The sequence below is a fragment of the Fringilla coelebs genome (assembly GCF_963513975.1).
Source record: "Fringilla coelebs genome assembly, chromosome: 3".
In the NCBI taxonomy this organism is placed as follows: Eukaryota; Metazoa; Chordata; class Aves; order Passeriformes; family Fringillidae; genus Fringilla; species Fringilla coelebs.
In genome coordinates, this window is record NC_140030.1 from 101494483 (window position 1) to 101512851 (window position 18369).

At 43.8% G+C, this 18369-nt stretch overlaps 1 protein-coding gene across 5 annotated transcripts; it reads right to left on the reverse strand.

The window, feature by feature from the left end:
* Nucleotides 1-399: 399 nt before the first annotated feature.
* YPEL5 (yippee like 5) lies at nt 400-12696 on the reverse strand. 5 transcript variants are annotated; one of them, XM_084202563.1, is made up of 7 exons: nt 12585-12652; nt 9339-9472; nt 9176-9240; nt 8851-9004; nt 7985-8083; nt 4116-4288; nt 400-2571 (listed from the first exon to the last, which is right to left on the reverse strand). In XM_084202563.1, exons 6-7 carry the CDS (start codon nt 4254-4256, stop codon nt 2347-2349), a joined length of 366 nt encoding a protein of 121 aa, XP_084058689.1. In that variant the 5' UTR covers nt 4257-4288; nt 7985-8083; nt 8851-9004; nt 9176-9240; nt 9339-9472; nt 12585-12652; the 3' UTR covers nt 400-2346. The 5 variants fall into 5 exon arrangements, with proteins under 5 accessions (XP_084058689.1, XP_084058691.1, XP_084058693.1 ...); XM_084202565.1 differs by lacking the exon at nt 8851-9004; XM_084202567.1 differs by lacking the exons at nt 7985-8083; nt 8851-9004.
* Nucleotides 12697-18369: the final 5673 nt, after the last annotated feature.

Sequence of the window (18369 nt, forward strand, 5' to 3'; positions counted from 1 at the left end):
CACAGAAGTCCAGATATATAATACCAAATTCATTCATTCCCAAGCCATTTCAGAAGCCAAAACCTCAAGTTTCTTGCAGAAGGCAGATTTTTGTTTAGCTTGCTGTCTTTTCAAAGTCATGGAAAGACATTTGGCACCCAGAATTCCATAAAACGAGACATTTTTTGTTTTCTCTTTTTAACAGGAGTGAATTGAAGGCTTTCAAGTGTCCAAGTGGTATGCATGAAGCTCTACTTGGCTCATTCCAAAATCAACAGAACTCTTTTATCACCTATACAGAAAGGGATGCTCATCAACAGCTTGTCACTGTGCTGCAGAAACTTAACACAAGGAATGAGAGATGGGTTATGTGATTTGGCTGACAGACTCCATTACAATAACTCTAAAAGGACAGCAAAGATCAGTTCAGGACAAAACATACTTTATTGTACTGTAATGTCAGAAGTACAAGAAAAGTACTGCAGAGAACCATGCTAATGGCGCTTCCAGGGTCTGTGAAGGACAGAAGTACAAGATAATGGGGTACTACTGTACTCAGTGCAAAAACTGATTCATTTGAGGCACAAGTACACTATTGTTTAAGCAGCTTGATTCAAGCACAGCTCTGGTATGTGATCTACTCTGTTTTCTTTCTATGTGACATTTCTAGAACAAAGCTACCTTTACATGAAAGAGGCAGTAGATTCAAGTCAGGGGTGTCCAACTTGCCGCTTGGCAACAAAAAAAAAATTAAAAAAAAATACTCTGCATAGTCACCCTCCACATCTTAGTTTCAGATATGGAGCTGTGTCTAGAGAAGAAAAGTTACTCTGAAAGGTCAGAACCCAGATCCATTTGGCTGGGTGGGGTTCCCCCCCCCTTCCTACGTCTGTGGGTAACTTAATTCACATTGACCGCAATTTATCCAATAAGAACAAAAACCACAACCAACTCATATCTTGGATAAGAAATCATACATATCTAACATTCAAATAAATTTCAGCCCTTGAGATCCTAACTTATGGCTTAAGACACAATGAAATAGTTTGGGCACCCTTGAGTTAAGTTAATGAACAGCATTTTTGCTAAAAAGGCAAGCAAGATCACTGTTTTAAACAGAGCTGACCTCTACAAGAACAAAGCAGGAATCCAAGTCACTAGTTACTACTAGGCTGACATGTACTGCTGCCCAGAAAGATAAAAACATAACATCACAATGAAAACGTTCAACAAAGTTGAGAGATAAAGGTTTCAACACCAGAAGCAGCATTTGAAAACAAGCTGTTTAAGTTAATCTTTTCAAGAGATGCAGATTGCATAACTCTACGCATGAACAAACATGCTGGCAATCTTCTCCTTTTACACAGCAGCTGTGTTTAACATAGGAAGTTCTGGGTTTAAAGAAAGCTACTTGAAGAAGAATTAAGATTTGCAATTCCCTGTCTAACTTAATGAGATTAGTAGAGAAATGAAAAAAAAATGACTACTGAAACAGTAGTTTCTCAGTGGATCCCTATCATTACAAACACAGCCGGATTTGAAAGCAATGCAAGACTAAACAGACAGCTATTACTTTATATTATTACTATGCTCATAAGTTACATCTGTTAAAGTTAAAAAAAGCCAAGCAGTTTCACCCTATTTCAAGGATAGCTTCCAATCAACACCAGTTTACATGGTGAATGGGACTTCACGAATAAACAAGGAATGGTGACATCTTTGGGTCAAGAATGACGAGAAATAATGGGCTCTGTGCTACCAATCAACCTCAACAAGAATATGGCACATGGGCCAGCCCAAGCTGTACCAACACTGAACCTTTAGCACTCAGCACAAATTCGGATCTCTTCACTTTAGCTAGCAAACCAGGTGAAAAGGCTGGGTAAAAAAAAAACCCAAAAAACCAAAAACCTAACTAAAAACTTAAGCCAAAAGTTGGAATATACTTTTAAAAAAACATCTGTAGTTTTAAAATAACTTGATGCTGACATCAGTTTGTGCAAACTAAAAAAAAAAACCCTCATTGAATTTCTCTCCAACAAAAGACAAATCCTGCAAATATTTTCCTTTTAGCCCACTGTACCTTAAGATACAATCTCAAATCTAACAGATGTAAATGAAAGAGAGAAGAAGTTACAGCATCTGCACAACATTCTTTCTAAAAACAGCTGCTGGAGGGAAAGTAAAATATAAAAGGAATAAAGAAAGTAAGGTTCCATCTGAAATATTCTCACAATCTTTCCCACTTTGTAGTCCATGAATCCGACTCTGATGCTAAGGTGACAGTGTATGTAAGCAGATTTTTTTGTTGATTTTATTACATTGGAGTTTCAATTGAAGAGAACCTGAGAAGAGACTGGGGCCTCTTCAGGAATTGTCGGATGGAACGTGCTCCTCGAAGCCCTCGCTCTCCCGGACCAAGGCTCTTTCCAGGATCACGCGGCCCTCCTTGTAGCGCTGGCTGTCTTCAGTGGCAAACTCATAGATCCAGCCCAGTTTGCTGTTGCAGTTCTTGCAGCTCACGTCCCGGACCATGTGGCGGCCGGTGAGCATGACTCGATCCTGAACTTCACTGTACTGCAGATTGACCACCTGGGACACAGGCACAGGGAACACAGAGGATTAGTCTGCCTACAGGAAACCGGCTAAATGACTGTTAGAAGGGAAGAGCCTGTGGCACCACACACAAACTGAAAACCGCAGTGTAAAAAATGCTTTGTGAGGGTAACACCTTAAAGATGGGCTTCATCGTGATATAAAAGCCTCACATTTTAGCTGAGAGACAGGGATTGCTATCACAAAATATGCAAAAGGGCTGTGTTCAACTCTGGGTGAGAAACTCCCAGTGAACAGCTGGCAAATTTATATTAAGCCATAATATAAAGTTGTAATGTATGTAACCCATTTCTAGCAACTGATGTGATCATTGAGTCCCAGAACTCAGAAACAAAATATAAAAAGAAGTACTTCTTTAAAAATCTTGTGGTGCCTTTGAAATAATTACCTAAGAAAAAGCCAGGGTCAGTGGCTGAGAATGTAGACATGAAACATGCACCTTTTTGTGCATTGTTCAGCAGTTTAAATATACTTGCAACTTCTTTGGCAGCATCACCACAAAACCAGGATGTTTACTTCCTTGAAAAGTTGATGTCAGAACTATACCCAAGCTGATTCTAAAAGATGGGACTTACTACTTTCTCAGCTTTGCACCTGACTGGTTCAAATGTACACCTTCTGACTGCAGAAATACAAAACCTCAAACTGCTGTAATTAAACCCCACTATTTCACATTAAAAAAAAATCTGAACTCCAGGATCCAGAGTTTATTGGATGAGGAAGAAATCTCTCAGTACTGGTAAGATTTGGGATACCAGAAGTCCCAGAGCAAAATATAGTTAAGACACTACTGATGCCTCTATCAACTCTGCCCATGGCCAAATGGTTTATAAGAAAAAAATGAAACTAAAATACACCAAGCATTATATGACCAGGAACTTTGCAAGAAAGCAAAGGACAATCACCATTTTTTTCAATTAATCTAATGGACAAGTCTTTATGCAAGGTTAATAAATAATCCTACATTTCACTCAAAAATTTTGACATCTGTATTTTGATACATTGAATTGAAGCAATTAAAAACTGTTAAACTAAACCAGAGTATTACTGCCTGTAAAAAAGATTGTTATTGATTGTGGCAATTTAGGTTGCCAGACTACTGTTACATTAAATGCATTTCAGAAGTTAAACAAAATATTATCTAGACTTTTTTTTTTAACTGCATAAAAGTGAAAAAAACCTTTGGAACCCTTTGACAGACACCAGATACGCTCAGAGTGAATTTGAGGTTCATATTACAGAAGTCTCTGAAGTTGAAACTCCATCAATTTTGGCCTGAGGCCTCTACATACACAGTCTTCTTTACAGTCTTTCAGTATTTCAGACGAAACTAATTTAGCTAAGTTTCTCATCAACAGTAAATGTCAAATTTGACTTCAAAGACAGAAAAAAAAAAAAAAAGTTAAAATAGTAATTATGCAATACTTTAGCCAAGAAGTTTTTTCAATCTCATGACAGATTCATATCCCACAAACTCATTTTTCAAAAGCAAACAGCAGTTCCTCCAACTTCTTACCAACCTTGTTAAAAAGAAAGGCCCTTCCTGTGGCCCCTGTAAAGCGAGTGGAGATGAGCTCGGAGCGGTTGGTCAGGATTGTGTCGCAGTTTGCACAGGAGAACAGGCGAGTGCCACCAATGTGATCCAAAAAAATTCTTCCCATTTTTAGAACTTATCTAAGTTTCTACTCAAGACCTGAAAGCAAAAAGAAACATCATGTAAAAAAAACATTACAGCAAAAAAATTGAAACTCCCAAACATCCCATATATATGGCAGAATATTCTTCAAACCAATTCAGCTAATGATTGCTCAGTCATTCCTCTGTTGGTGAATTGCTGAACTTACAGTCTGCCTTCACCCTCTCATCAAGACAAGTCATTTCCCAAAGCAACCATTTCACCAATAAGATTACTTAAATACAAACTAATTACATTAAATGAGAAAAACACAAACTGAAACCTTTAAAATACAATTCAGACTTTTGCAGACCCCCTACTGACCCCTACAGTTCTTAAACTCAGAAGCTTCCACTTCTTTTAACACAATACTGAAATTCTATTTCAGTACCAACAACTCACTCAGTCAGCACTAAGAAATGAAGCACTGAGAATTACACTGAGTCACCAAGACAATTATAGCTTAATTTTCCCAAGTCACCCCCACCTTTTATAATACATATTTATTATGTCACTTCCCCATAGCTTTGCACAATTTATGACACACGATCACACACCACCACCACCACTCAGAATGTTGGTATAGCACCCTGGCTGCTGTATTTGACTTGACACTTTCTTTGTTTCATATACACACCAACATAGGAAAGATTTGGATGCTATTTCACATAATAAACCATCCACCCCGTCCTTACAACAGACAGTTTTATATACAAATGCTTAAAGTTGACTAATCCAAATATAAAATACTATGTCATTTATCCAAGGTATTTCCAAAGCCTCATCACTAAAATACCTCAGCAACTCCAACAAGAAAAATACCAGAGCTTAAAAACTTTATAGCAGATGACCTGCAGTGCCTGATAAATGAGCCTCTTCACTGCTTAGGAAAATTAAGGTGTCTCACCAACTTCACACTATCTAACATAAATTACTCAAAGTTAACTAGTGAGTAGGCACAGAATGTATAGCCGAAAACTTAAATCACAAAGGATGACATAACATGACAAAGGAATTGAATTATGATGTTATTTCCCTTTCAACTGCAGAAGTTTTATGACTAAACTTCTACAGTTAAACAAGTTAAATGTACCTCCATTTATGCTTCAGATGTGGAATCAGAAAAATGTATTGTCTCTGCTTTTGTCATGCAGAGCAATGCAAAGTAAACCTGACACACTGCAATATTAGAATTGTGTGGGTTTTACTTTTCAGAGCAGGAGACTGTGCTGTTCATAGAGAAGTCAATCAAATTCTGTGCTCATCTAATTGAATATTCTAAGTCAAACACCATTAAGAAGAAAAAATACCTAATTTAAACTCATTTCAAGGTTTAGGGGAACAGTTTCTTAAAGCCTACTCTTAACATGCACAATGGACTAAAACTTGCACCTGCACACAAAGAGCTTAACACATCATTTTTACATCTAAAAATCAGAAGTCACTGACATAATGATTTTTTTTTCAATTTCTTTATCTCACACTTTGTTTTCTTACCATGTGAGGCAACAAAAAGGGCTCCTAATATTGAACAGAGAGATTTTAGCTCACATTCCTTACCTTCAGATTTTTCAAATCACTATTAATCTTCTGTATCCCAACTGAAGGATACATAAAAATTAAAAGCAATGTCATGACTCTTCGTTTTAAAGGTGATATAATACCCATTTCTCTTCTTCACAGGATAAATAAAACAGTCAGAGTGTTAGAGGTATGATTCCACTCAAAATATAGAAAGCATTTTTATTTAGATTTCTCTAAGCTTTATACCTTTCTAATATGCCTTTATCTTTTGCAGCAACCAAAGGCAAAAAAAAAAAAAATTCAAACATGAATAGTGACAAAATGAGGGGAAAATCAACACACAATAAATGTGAATAAACAAGTATCAGTAAAAGGGTCCAGCCAGAAGAAACCACAAATACAAGCAATTAAGGCAATTGTAACAGATATGCCCATAAGGCACTTGGTCAAGGTCCACGTGCCATCCTTCCTAACTTTGGATAATGTTATATTTGTGCTGATTGTATTGTGGATTCAAAACAGTTAACTGATCCTAAGTTACATTAATGTGGAATCAGCATCCAAAGGGGTTTTTCCTTCAGAGTAAATGCAACGCCCACCCTGTCAGTACTTTTAGAAGGTAACGTAACATAAATCCAAACCTGTCCCTATCTCACCAAAAGCAACACACACACAGAGCCTGGTGTCCAGAACAGCTCCTTTACACAGACTGACCCTGCCCAGCACGACATTTTGAAAAATGCACCTAAACACTTCAAATGCAAGTGCATCACCTGCCTAAAATCATAATTCATGTCAGTATCCTCCAAAAAGCATTAGCTCAGAGACATCAAAAATGGAAATTAAATACTTCAGAAGGGAGCACAAGTGCAATTCTAACAAGCAAGTTAGAAGCAACAGCAACATACAAATATATTACTTCTGGATATGGCATTATGGCATGGACTGAAGTCTTGAGTCCCAAAGATCTCAAACATTAAAATAAATATATTCAAAGATGTAAGGCTGAAAAATCTGCCTCCTAATACAAGGCCTAAAATCCTCACTTATTTATGTCACCTTAAAGAGCTGAAAGTAACCTAAAGTCACAGCAGAATCTAACAAACCAACTGGTATCAGAATACATTTTTTCAGAATACAGTACATAAGGAAATCTCTATTCTTGAAATAATACACATGTAAAAATTTAGAAAATTAAATTCTACAGTCAGCACGCTAAAAGTCAAAACAATGTAGATTTTGTGTATGTTCTCTTAAGAAACTACTAAAATACTGTAAGGTTACCAGAGTGTCTAACTTTTTCAAAGTAACCTTTACACTTAACTACTTAGACTTCAGTCAAAATACACAGCAGGCTACAGCTACCTCTGACCTCAGTTTTGATTGTTGAATTCAATGAATTTGTAAGGGCGCAGCTGAAGCTCTATAAAACTAGTCACCTTACATTAGTCTTTATGTTACTGCTCACAGTAGTAAATAGTAGGAAAAAATATAAAATAACTGCTAGCAATGCAGACTTAAAATGCCGCACTTTATCATAGATTTTCTAAAAAACCTAACATGGAAATTTTGCTTTCTCCTCTCCTGTAAAATAGAGAAACTGATTTCAAGTTGAAATCATTTCACGCTCTCCCCTTCCTTTTTCTTCCCCCAAGCTAAAAACACAGCATTCACTTATAAGGCCAAACCAGAAGGTATTTGCTGTGGATAGACTCCTTTCTCCTTATATAAGGATGCTGAACCCTGTAGGGTATACTTACTGCACACAGGAAAAAGAACCAGAAGCACAACAGCACAAAAGGAAAGCAATTTTCCATTGCTCTCAGGCTCCTGCCCCTTACAAACACAAGTGGTGTGTACAAAGTCACCCAAGTTAACTGGACAGATTTCTTTCCCTATAGTTTCACTACCAATGGGAAAGGTGCGGGCGTCTATTTATGTTCACGCATGCATAAATGATCTGAAAAAGCCACTCATAGGCAGCTTTGATAGGCAGTGGGAGGGTTCTCTTAAATGAGAAGCCAAAGAATTGTGAAATATAAAAGCATTTCTAAAGCTTAAGATCTTCTAAAGAGGGGGAGGAAAATACAGTAAGTGCATTTGGCCAGTCATCCACTATTTACACTTAAAAACACAGAAAATAACCTCCACTGGTCCAGAGAACCAGTCAGGTTCCCTAGTGCTACTTACAGCTCCAGAAAGTGACACTATCCCACCAATTCCATGATGCTACCAGCAGAATTTTCCGAAGTAGTGGATTGGGATCTTGATTATTCACAAAACCAAATGCTGAGGAAAGAACAGATTATTTTTTTTGGCCCGTGGTTTCACTTTTAAAATTAGCTAAGCATTCTTTACTGGGCATGTATCAGTGATGAAGTTCTAGTGCACCTGCCTTCATGCAAATTACCAAACACAAGTGATTATATTAAATGAATGGCTGCAATGTAAGAAAGGTAGACTTATTTACTCTCCTTAATGGGATATAAAGTATCTATTGCTCGTCAAATCTCTCCAGTTCCAAGAGAGGGGTACTGCATGAACTGAGAGATGATGACTCTGCCATTATTCAGCACTCAGACCACCTTCCTGAGAGGACCTTTAGGAGAGCAATCAATGACAGGTCATATTACCTAGCAGGTCAGGCTTGCTGACTTTGCATAATTTTGACAATGTATTATTCTGACAGCATAAACCTTGATACCACTCCTCAATCCCTCTGTGAAAGACTTCTTCCCTGCATGCTTCTCCTAGTGAGTACATGGACACACAGGAAAGACATGCACTGTGGCCGAGTGCTATAATGTGCACTCCCAGAGCCATAGCTCTCAAACCCCCAAACACTTTCAGTGTTGATTTCAGCAACACTGAGCAACAACCATATCAAAGGGTTGACATTCAACAACTTAAATTTGACCACTATCTGCACACACACCCAAAACCACCTGAAGCACCACTTGGTTGGTATTTGTACTACCTCATCTGTCTATCTTCACCATCAATAAAGAATGAAAAAGTAACACAAAGAATTATTTATTAGCATCTTTAAAACTAACAGTCAGTGTTTTCTTGTCCTGGAATGCATCTCTTGAAGACACAGGACCATCAACACTTGGGAGAGCCAGCAAGCATTTTCTCTATACACTGGACTGTGGATATTTCACAGGAGGAGCCTCAGTGTTGCTTCGGCACCATCTACTGCATTCACATCTACAACAGAGAACAGCTGCTAGTTAAAGGACAAAAAACTGTGACCACCTCTCTTTCACCATTTAACCAACTAAAAACATTTTCCTTGTGAGCAAATAAGCATTCTCTACCCTCTGAGAAAGGCTTATGCATTCCCCTATGCACACTGAAACATTCTCAACATGTACTTACCCTGGAATCAGGCTGAAACTTCATCATGGCATCTCGGGAACTGGGCTTCAGCTTCCTCTTCTCATCTCAGAGATGGAGAAAAGAGGAAAGAGAATTCTTAGCATAACTGCACAAGACCAAATGTTAAAGAATCATAAAGGAAAAAATAAAACTTGCTTCTTACCTTTTCAGGTTTCCCTGCTCACAGGTGGGGGCACATCCAAAAATACACACGAGGTCAGTCTCTTGCGAGGTTGGAGATTCAATGTCCACCACTGAATTCTGCGACTGTCCGAGTAAACAAGGCCTGGCCTCTGCCTACATGCAGAATTGAAACCACCATATGTAGCCAAATGTGGAGAGAAACTGAACTGGACCAGCATACTGTGCTCTTTAGAACCATCCAGCTACTGCAGCAAACTGTGAAGGGAACTGAATACAGTCCAATGACAGAAGAGGCTTTAGCAAAGCCCAGATGCAGGGCACAGCCCCCACCAACAACAGTCTGCCTTGCAGGATGAAAACACCCTTGTGCAAGTTGCAGCAGTGTAATTCTGTATTGCAGGGCGCAGTAGTATCATTTCCTATTGCAAACTGCATTTTTTCTTAGGTAAGGCAAGCACTAGGACACTGGCATTTAAATTTGTTAATGTCATATTGGTGCAGTGAAACACTAATCTGGGGTACTCTGTTTCACATTTACAGAGAGCAGAGGCACACAGATGGGTGCTTGTTCCTCATACAGCCTCCCTATCTCAGCATCTCCCACAGAGTAACTTAAACCCTCACAATACTCTTGCTAGATAACATATAAAAGTATTAGTTTACAAATGGTATCAGACTCAGATTAATTTTCTTTCTCACTACTACACAGAGTCCAAAACCAGCAACTGGACCTGTCTCCCTGCTTCTTTTCCCCTTCATTTTCCTCCTTTCCCCTTCCTAATTACTCCACTGTTTTTAAGAAAGCTGTATTTCCTTGTTTTGTAATAAACTTACTCTTATACTACTTAAGCAGTTGAGACAACTTTTGTTTGTGAATCCATTCTGCAACTTTCAGAAAGCTAAACTACACATTTTCTGTTTTCATTAGTTTTAGAGCTGAAATGATACAAAACTTCATCCAAAGACATCACTGATTTCATGAGTCATTAAAAATGAAATCCTATAAACAACCTTTTAAGAAATGGTGTAAAGACAACCATCATTCAAACCAGTGACATCCAGCTGGCAGAAAGGGGGCTAATACACTAAGTGCATATCACCAAGAGATTTTTATATTAACTAGAAAGGTCCTAAATGTAGGTAAAGGCTCCAAAATTAGAGATCACCTTGCTAACAAACATCCACAGTGTACAGGCATTTCATCTTCACATTTAACAAGTAATTTTTAAGTTAAACCTTGCTTAAGGGAATTACGTATTTCAGTGAGAGCTGAGCAACCCAAGATTTCAACATAGGTCAAATGTTAGTAAACAAACATGAACCAATGACCTGACTTGGACAACACCCCTTCAAGCTTGTTATGATTACCATGTTAAATACAGACATATAAAAATTTGTACAGCTCTCAGTGTGTGGCAAGTAACAAATACAGCTTGTTCTTGTCGTTTTCTCTGTTGGGCTTTGAGATGCAGTTTCATTTGTCCTCACACACTTGGCAACCACACTTGAAACTCACTTGTCATTATTAAAATCTATATACAAACAATAAGCTCTGCATCTCTATGCAATTCTGTAACTACAGAAGTGAAAGTAGCAGATGACAGAAGCCTCCACACAGTACTTCTGAAGACTACTTTAGAAAAATTGAGCAGCACTTAAAAACTGACAGTTTCGTTTGTCATACATGCCACTTGAATTCAGCCATCCAGAGAGAGGCTCTATATAAAAATATACATAGGACTATATATATATAGCAGTTACATAGATATATTATATATATAGCAGTTACATACAGTCACGTGAGGGAATGTTTACAACTGGGGAGCAAGTTCCCTTCCTTTCAGTCATAAACATTAGTTAAGATAATGGTTAATCTAGAGCCATTAGTTGCTGACATCAAGAGTTGTTGTGATACCACTTTCGAAAGGGCCCTGCCCTGTTTCTCTCTCATAAAACCGTGTGTACTTGCTTTGTTATTCCCTCAATCTAACCCTAAACCCCTGTTTATTGTTTAAAGAAATCAAAGACAAATAATTTATTAAATTCTACGGCGATATCAGTCGAAAACACGGCCTTCATTCTTAAATAAATACGCTGGATTAATCTAATCTACATCTGCTTGCACAGGACAGCTGAGGACTGTGCACAGAGTAACAAATGAAGCAGCCAGACAACAGTATCATTTTTGCTTTGACTTAAAACCTTTCAAAAAGCGCCGGCAGAATATTTCAGCTCCCTGGGAATCCATACTTCCACGGGGAAAACCCCAACCCAAGCGCTAGCAGCCGAATGCGCCTCGCTGCTGAGCGAGTCGCCAGCACCTCCACAACGCAAACAAGCGCCAGGGCCGGCTCGGTGACAGCTCCCCGCGGGAGGCACCTGTGCGGCGGGGACACGGGGCTGCACCGCCGGCCAGCGGCACCTTCGCCCGGGGAGAGGGGCGATGCGTCAGGCGGAGCGCCGCCGCCGCCCCCCGTGCGCCAGGGCAGGGCGGTTCAACCCCCGCGGAACCTCCGCGGCCGGGCCCGGGGGCGGCGCTGCGGGGGTGCCGGTGCCGATCCCGGGGCCGGTGCCGCGCACACACAAAGCCGCGCGCGCGCGGGGGCGGGCCCCGGCCCGGCCCGGCCCGCGCGCCGTCACGGGGGCGCGCGCAGCCAACCGGGGCCGGCCCGGCTCGTCCCGTCCCCCCTCCCCACCCCCCCGCCGCCGCCGGGCGCTGCCGGGAGCGCAGGAGCCCTGACAACAAACAGCAGGAAACAGCTGACGGGGAGGCACCGCCGCCGCCTCCGCCGCACCGAGGGGCCGTGCCTGGGGCCCACCGCCGCCCCCCATCCCCGAGCCGCCCCCGCTCCCGCACCGGGCCCGGGCACGGCCCCGCGCCCACCCGCCCGGGGCTCCGCACAAGAACCGGCCCGAAAAGTTGCCCAGTGCCGGGCCGGGGGAGGAAGTTGTGTCGGCGGCGACGGGGAGGGGTGCTCGGTGCCGGCCCCCGCCGGGAAGGCTAGGCGGCGCTGGGAGACGCTGACGGAGAAGGGGACGCGGTGGGGGAAGGCCGGTGCTTTGTGGCGGCGCCGGGTAACGCACCGGGTCAGGCAGGGCCGACCACTGCCCCTTTCCGCGCCCGTCGCCGGACCGGAGCGGCTCGCCCGGGGCTCTGACGCGGCCCGACAGACACAGCGCCGCGGCCCGGCGGTCTTCACCTCCCTCCCCAGCCGCTCCGGCCTCCCCTGGTAGCGCGGGGCGAGCGCGGCCCCCGCCCGGTTACCTGGCTGTAGAAAGCGGCGGCAGCGGCAGCTCCGTGCCCGGTGTCTCCCCCGCCCTCCACGGCCCCGGAGCTCCGGATCGGCCGCGCGGCTCCGCCCCGCCGTGGCCCCGCCTCGCTGTCAATCAGCGCGGGGAGGCCCCGCCCCAGTCCCGGCCCCTCGCAGCAGCGGAGGCTCCGCCCCTGCCGCCTCGCGCCCCGCCCCGCCCCGGGTCGCCTCACGGCCGCGCCCGGCGGGGCACGCCGGGTCACGGAATGACAGAAGTACGGAATGGCAAAATTATAGAGTTATAGAATTACGGAATCACAGAATCATCGAATCATCAAGGCTGGAAGAGACCTTTAATGTCATCTAGTCTGATCGTCCACCTAGCACTAGCACAGTAACCCCTAAATCACTACACCTCACACCCCAGCACCATGTACAGAAGCCTCTTGAACACTTTCAGGGATGGTGACCTCCCTCGACAACCTATTGCAATGCCTCACCACCCTAACAATGACAATTTTTTTCTGTCTGATCCTAATCTCTGCTTTCTCAGTTTAAGGCCAATTCCTCTGGTCCTGTCACTGCAGACAAGTCAGAGAAGATGGGCCCTCACCTCCCTACAGCTTCCTCTCAGGTAACTGTGCAGAGCCGTGGGCTCTGCTCCATGCTGAACAGCCCCAGCTCCCTCAGCCATTGCTCACAAGATGTGTTTTCTAGACCCTTCACGAGCCTCGCTGCCCCTTGCTGGCCCTTCTGAAGTGAGAGGCTCCGAGCTGAGCGCAGGGCTGCCACCAGTGCTGAGGAGAGGGGCCAGGGCAGTGCTCAGTGCTGCACCCCGCTCTGGGGGGGCTGGAGGCAGGGCCAGAGCTGGAGCTGGAGCTGGAGCCCAGCCTGGAGCCGGTGCCAGAGCCAAAGCTGGAGCCTTGTGGCAGCTCTCAGCCCTTCCCCACCTGCCAAGCTCCATTTCCCAGGCACCTGTCAGCCGCTGCCCTCAGCCTGGTGCCTTCCACTCCCCCTCTACCAGCCTCCCAGACCCTCTTGCTTCCCTCACAGCTTGGCAGAAATTCCCACTCCTAGGGGAGCTGAATGCCAGAGCCACCCAACACCTCCCTGCACCCCTGGAGCACATTGCCATGGGCCTGGCTGGGAGGAAGGGGACTCCTGTCTCCAGGCACCTGCATTCTCAGGGATTTGGCCCACCTTGCCTTCGAGCTTCACCACACTATGGGGCGCTGTGAGGGCTGGAGGTGTAGAAAGGCACAGAGATGGCTTTTGGTGACATCCCCCCCCTCAGTGAAGCTGTGACTCATGCTGCTTGCTGACTTTCAGGCCATTCACATTGAAATCTTTGTGGGATGCCTTAAACACTGCCCACTGTGGAGATGAAACATCAGAGGAGAATGAGTCGAAGTGTGGCCCTTCTTAGCATTTGTTTGCAAGAGCTATCAGTTCCCTGCCAATTTTAAGTGCTCACAGATTGCCTCCTTGGCAAATAGTGGTCTTGGACAAAATACAATGAAAGAAAGTTGTTGGTTATGAAAAAGAGATGCAAAAAGGTGTTTTCCTTCTATGGGGCAAGCCATGACATTTTTGAGGATGTCTGTTCTGGAGAAAATGTTTTCATTCCTGGGCCTATCCATGTGGTATCACCAGACAAGCTGCAGCAATGGCAGGAAGGAATGAGTCAGCAGGATTCTTTTTGTCATTTCACACAGAGGCAGAGGGGCATCTCTCTGTGAATATACAGCACACAAAACCTGCTTACACACCCAGCTGTTCTTCAGCCTGTGTCTTTTGCATGGATTCTTTTATAAAGAGAAATTATTAGGTAGAAGAGAATACAACAGCCTGTGTGAGGGTAGGCAGTCAGTGACAGGTCAACATCAATGTGCTAAGAGCTGCTGTTTGCTTTGGACAGACCTCCCAAAAATCACATCTCTTCAGTATGGTCAGCTCTGGCCTGATCCTGAGCAGAGCTGAGCATTGAGATTTCTCACTGGCCTCTCATCAGCCTCTCTTTAGATCATGGAAGGGGAGTGAAAGGTGTTAGAGCAGTCCATCAGACAGCAATCACCACTTACTTAATGGCACAGGGGCAGCAGAAGTACTGAGAATATTAGAAGGAAGCCATAAAGCCGTGCCTGGGGTCCCATTCACCACCAACAAATGGAGGAAATAAGTGATCCAACGTGCCCCCTTTGTTAACAGGCTGACCTGATCTGCTGCTGGTCCTCACTGGGTAACCACGAGCTGTATCCCTGGTGGATCTGCTGCATCTCATCATAGGAGCTATGCAAAGGTCCATGTCTTACTCATCTCTGCACAGCTCCCATGGAGATCACGGCAAACAAGCCAAAACAGAGCAGTAAGAGAGTCAAAGCAGTGGTGCTTTAGTCAGCACTGATGACTGGGTCTTATCTGGGGCCCTGTGAGCTCACTGCTCAGCTCTGCTGCTGAGGCACCCGCACATACTGGGGGAAGCAGGTTCTTCCTGCCTCATTCTCCCTCTGTACAAGGGGCAGAGTGATGCTCCCTGCCTTACTGGCAGGTTGCAGGTTTGCTTAAGTACCCTTCTCCAGTCTGGGCATACGGAGGGGTTGTATGTCTGAATATTGCAATCATCACAATAATATTACCATGAAAACAAAGCAAAGCCCAAACCTATGAATAGAATTAAATTCTCAGCAATAAGAAGGGTAGCTGTACCAATCAGAGAGAAACCAAATTGACCATGAGACAAGCAGAGAATGGATTAGCCTGCGCTTGACAGATGGTGCCAGGGACTGATGTTTTTATTTCCCTCGCAGAGGAGCTTAGAGCAAGGGGAGGTAGGGGAGGGTGAGGTAGGGCACATTTAATAGAACAAAGCAGCAGGCTGTAGCAGTTCTGCTGAAAAATGCTAAAAATACCAAAAGCAATTTCCAATTAGCTTGTAAGGGACATGCTACGTGTCAGCTACAGGGTGAAAAACAGGATCAGCAGTATTGTACCACATGGCACTTTTAATTTTCAAAGCAGCCTGAAAACATTAATTAATTCTCCTCTGACATAGGGAAATGCAGTGCAGTCAGCAGTTTGCTCCTTTACTTCTTATGCCAGGTTTTGGGAAGACCCTGGGCATTTTCCACAGCTGATTCATATCACAATAGCTCAAATTACTTTGGAGGAGCCAGTCTTCTCTGCAGCACTACTGAGCAAAAAAGGCTATGTTAGATCTGGAACTTTATGAACCAGAGAAAGGGGAGATGCCCGCATCCAACAGCCTTAGTAAGAACCACCTTTAATATTTGCCCCATCTAAAGCCATTTCTCAGTGGTATGAGCAACTCTATAGGAACATTTCAGAGACAATTGGCTAACTGAGGAACTAATCACAATCTCAGACAGAACTGTGTAGTGAAACTCAACCACCAACATATTACTCTAATTAAAACCTGTGACAAAACTTCGGTGGAATTCAGCAGGACCTGGGTAGATCCCACTGAATGAGTGTCAGGGCTTGGAGGCTGCTTGTGCATATCTTCTCCCTTTAAAAAGAAAAACAGCTCAGTAGTTTTTGTTCCTGCTCCTTATCCAGAACCACTAATGATCTATTGGTACACTTGTGGATTCCTGTGTGGCAAAGTTAAGCCTACCAAACCAGGCATGCCTGAGGTGGGACAATGATGCAGTGGGATTTTCCATTGCTCTTCTTTCTACGCCCAGGATTTCTGTCAGCAGAGAGGAGGCAGCTGAAATACAGAGCCAGGCTTACAGGCTGTGAGCTCTCTGGGAGACAGCGTGACTCCTCACTGCCCCCTCTGTGCCTTCTCAGCTTTGCCTCGCATCAAAGGCTGGGTTCATCCCACGAGTTGCTCTTGTTATTTGGCAGTGGCTACTGATAGCCTGTGTTTTTCAGAGGAGATGGTACAGCCTGCAGCTTCATTTTCATAAGGTAAGCCTACAGACACACACAAAAAAATAATTGTCTTTCATTTGATTTTGCAAGCAGACACTTACTGCTTTTGGCTCACCTGAAAGCTGACACAGGCACAAGTCCTACTTACAGATACTTTTTCAGATGGTTGTATTTTTTGCCAGGGGAAATTATTTCTACAGTTAATCTCAACATCAAAAGATGAAGCTCAGTGTTGAAGCAGTCCCTCCAAACCCTCTCCATAATGACAGCTGGTCTCATTATCCTGTCACTATACCTAGTAGCTGTTAGCCAGATTTTAAAATGTGTTTAAATGTAAAACCCCAAAAGACCCAGGAGCCATATCAGAGAAAGTACTTAATGCCTGAAGAGGGACTTTGAATTTTCATGCCATTATTAAGACATCAGGAACGGAGCCAGTAAGCAGGCCTGGTGCCAGGGAATGCAGAATAGTGTCCTGCACAAACCAGGAGCCACCACTGTGCACAGGGCAGTTTGGGGAGGCCAGCAGGCAGACACAGAGACCCTGTAGCCAGTTGTTGCAGCACGCCTCACTGCCATGCCCTAGCAAAGAAAGCAAAGTTGCTAAGTAGGATGGATGGTGATACAAACAAATCACAGTGGGGCAAGGATCTTGCAGGGTTTTTCATTGATGAGCCTTCTCTTTTTGGTCCTCCACAGTGAAGGACAGTTACTGAAATAAGGAAAACTTCCAGGCAAGTCCTGTCTCACAAATCCTGTCCAGTGGCAATGCTCTGCAAGATCACATATGTTATCACTTTCCTTTGGGGGAGATTTTGTCAGGTGTCCAACTCATGGATGACAGCCATCTGATTATGCCACTTCCTCCACACAAATACTTGGTTTGATGCACATGTGTTTTGAGTGGAGAGAAGATGCCATGGGGTGGTGCCCCACTGACCCAACTGATGAAATGAGCCAGCTGCCAAGTCCTCTGTATTTTATAGGGGGTGATTTCAAGGGAGCTTTTATCCTCAGCTGAGAAGGTAAAGCTGAAGCCATTCCCTTGGCAGAGAAAAGCATCACAACAGCTGTCTACCAGGAGATAAACAGTTCGGGGGAGAGCAGCTACTCCAACGCACGTGGACTTCATCAGACAGTCTGGGCTGTCCCTATTGTTTGTGAGCACTGGGTGAGAACAAAGACAGATTGGGCTAGAAAGGGCCCCATGCAGAGACATTCAGAGCCTGTACAGAACAGGACACTTTAATGTCTGCACTGGATTGCTGTGGGTTTTTATATAATCAGAGGAATCTACTAACTTGGGAATATATAAATGTACACACACCTGAGGCCCAGATGAATTCCCATAACTGTTTCATTTTTGGTTGCATTTACCAAGAGATCAAACTCTTGGTTTGTTACAATTGTCACATCACAGATGGGAGTGAGAAGAAATCTTTGCTGTATTGTCAGTCTTTTCCATTCGCTGTTCCTGGAGCTCTGGGTGGAGTTTCTCAGCCTCAGTCAACACAGCATTTCCTCAAAGGTCTTGAAGCTAATTCAGTATTGCTTTCAGTCTTGTAACAGTACCACCCCCTGCTTAGGAGGCACACTTCTGAGTGTCAAAGGTGAGCCTGTGTAAAGGAAAACAGCCAGCCCCACTCTAGGCTTACTACTTTCTTTTGTTCACAGATATCTACCCAAAGACATTTATCAAAGATGCTAAATTCAGAGCAGAGTGAAAAAGGCAAGCAGAGCCTAGGGGAAGAAACAGGTGGCCCACATAAAAAGGGGAGACAGGAGATGCAAGGGAAGGGGACAGGACCTGGAAATCTACCCAATAAACAGCTTTATGCATACCACTGAAATGGGGGTAGAGACTTGTTTTGTGATCCTTTTGACACCCTAATAATCCTTGGT